At 36.2% G+C, this 2105-nt stretch overlaps 1 protein-coding gene across 2 annotated transcripts; it reads left to right on the forward strand.

Annotated features, from left to right (window-relative positions):
- Positions 1-6: 6 nt before the first annotated feature.
- LOC104266093 lies at positions 7-1253 on the forward strand. Of its 2 annotated transcripts, none has more exons than XM_009861568.3 (4): positions 7-294; positions 375-484; positions 563-729; positions 924-1253. In XM_009861568.3, the coding sequence occupies exons 1-4, from the start codon at positions 163-165 to the stop codon at positions 1130-1132; spliced, it is 618 nt and encodes a 205-aa protein (XP_009859870.1). In that variant the 5' UTR covers positions 7-162; the 3' UTR covers positions 1133-1253. The 2 variants fall into 2 exon arrangements, with proteins under 2 accessions (XP_009859870.1, XP_026695560.1); XM_026839759.1 differs by having other exon boundaries at positions 602-729.
- The last annotated feature ends 852 nt before the right edge of the window (positions 1254-2105 follow it).

Here is a 2105-nt window from a genome sequence, read left to right on the forward strand (position 1 = left end):
GATGGGGTATCAAAGAAGCACATTTCCATTGGCTGTATATGGCTGTATTGATACATGCAGCAGAAAACTATTATGGCTGCGCATTTGGACTGACAATGCTGATCCAAAGTTGATTGGAAAGTGGTATTTGATCACATATATATATCAAGGAAAATACCATCAATGATCAGAGTTGACAGAGGCAGTGAAACCGGTATAATGGCTACCATGCAAGCATACATAACCAATAGCATAGAGGCTTCAAGTATCTCTCCGATGGAATCTGTTATATATGGAAAATCCACTTCGAATCAGGTATGTACAAGAAGTAGTTTATGCCCTTAGTAAACCAATGTCAAGACATATTTTTAATATTGCAACGTTAATTTCTACAGATAGAAAGGTGGTGGAGAGAACTCCATGAGCGTTTAGAAAAATATTTTAAAGAACAATTGCGCTATTTAAAAGATCATGGGTTGTATGACCCACAGAATGTGATGGACAGGTACTTTATTCTTGTGTGAATCAAAAATGTTTACTGTTTAGTGTATAAAGATTTGTAATACCTAGGTATTAATTTCAGACATATACTAGCATTTGTTTATATTCCTGTTCTGGAAAGGGAAATGAAAAATTTTGTGGACAGCTGGAACACACACAGAATCAGGCGACAAAAGGATACTTTTCTTCCAATTGGTGTCCCCAATCATATTTTTGATTTTCCAGAAAATTATGGGCTAGAACAATGTGGTATGTGCGTTAATTTTACAAAACGGTTAATGTCTATATTCACCAGTTTCATTAGATTATTCATAGAAGAAGAAAGCTGTTAAATGTACAAGCACTTTTTTTATTAACATATGTTTGATTTATGGTACTACTGAATGCTTTACAGTAATGTATGGAATAATGCTTCCACTGTAGTAACAAATGTTTTTTTGCAGGAAGCTATGTGTCCGATGAAATATTAAAAAAGGCTGCTGAAATGTCTGGAGTTCTCAGTGTACCAAGTGATTATCTACCTGCGCAAGTAAGGAAAATGCTGACCGATATTTTGCCTAATTCAGAGGAAACTGAAACACACAAATGTGTTCATGCATTTTTATTTGCTCAAAAGGAAACAAAACGAATCATTAATCAAAACGAATCATAAATGAACACATATTTACATAATTGCTGTGAACATATTTACATTCATATGCCCCATTAAGTGTCAGGATTCCACTGCTGTTTTATATGATGCCTCTGTAAATAAATAACCAATGCTCATTCCACTGTCAGTGTGTTTAACTCAAGAATTTGGCAAAATTTGTTGCAAATGTGGGAACTTTTAAAGTTGTTAATAGCTGTGGTGGATAAATTGCCTGCACAAAATGTAAAAGCACCATCAGTACCATCAACCAACGATGTTGATGCGATTTCCGGATCTGTAAATATTGTTTCGCTTCCTTGTATATCTGTCAGTAACAGTTTCATGTCGGACTGAATGTATGAATAATGAGCCAGGCATGCAGCCTTTTCATATGTTGGCGAGAAAGAGGCAGCAGCTAAGCACATCTTTCCATCATTGCAGAGGAACTTTATAAAGTCACCTTCTATGTATTCTTCTATAGTGACAAAATCCTCTGAATTTGTATCCTGACCCAAGTATATTTTGTTATATTTTGGAAAGTGGCCAAATTCTGAAGATTTTCCCAACTTCTCTACTTTCATTTTCATTTTTTGTGCCCAGTGAGTAGCCAGTGTGTGTGCTTGAACTATTTTTTTTGTATGTTCCTGACAGGTTTGGTTTATTGCTTTGATTGTAGGTAATGTAGAGGAGAGATACCGTTTCAGTACCCAAGTTCCTTGAAATTCCCTGGAGACAGTAAGAGGCTTTGCTTTATATGCTTCTCTGAATGAACCTTGTCCGAAACTTCTGGCTCCAACATCAAATTTTACCGTTTTGCCGTTGTTAAACCAGACCATATTAGGAATTTTCAATTCATATATCTGTATTGTGCAAGGTTTAGAAGTTTCAATTACGCGTCCAAGACGAATCATTTCCAGAACGGAAAGACTTTTAGGCACAACTGGCACTGCACGCGACGCCGGTATTATCGTCGTGCTGGAACACTGGCCTATTT

This window comes from Ciona intestinalis, unplaced genomic scaffold, assembly GCF_000224145.3.
Source record: "Ciona intestinalis unplaced genomic scaffold, KH HT000854.1, whole genome shotgun sequence".
NCBI lineage: Eukaryota > Metazoa > Chordata > Ascidiacea > Phlebobranchia > Cionidae > Ciona > Ciona intestinalis.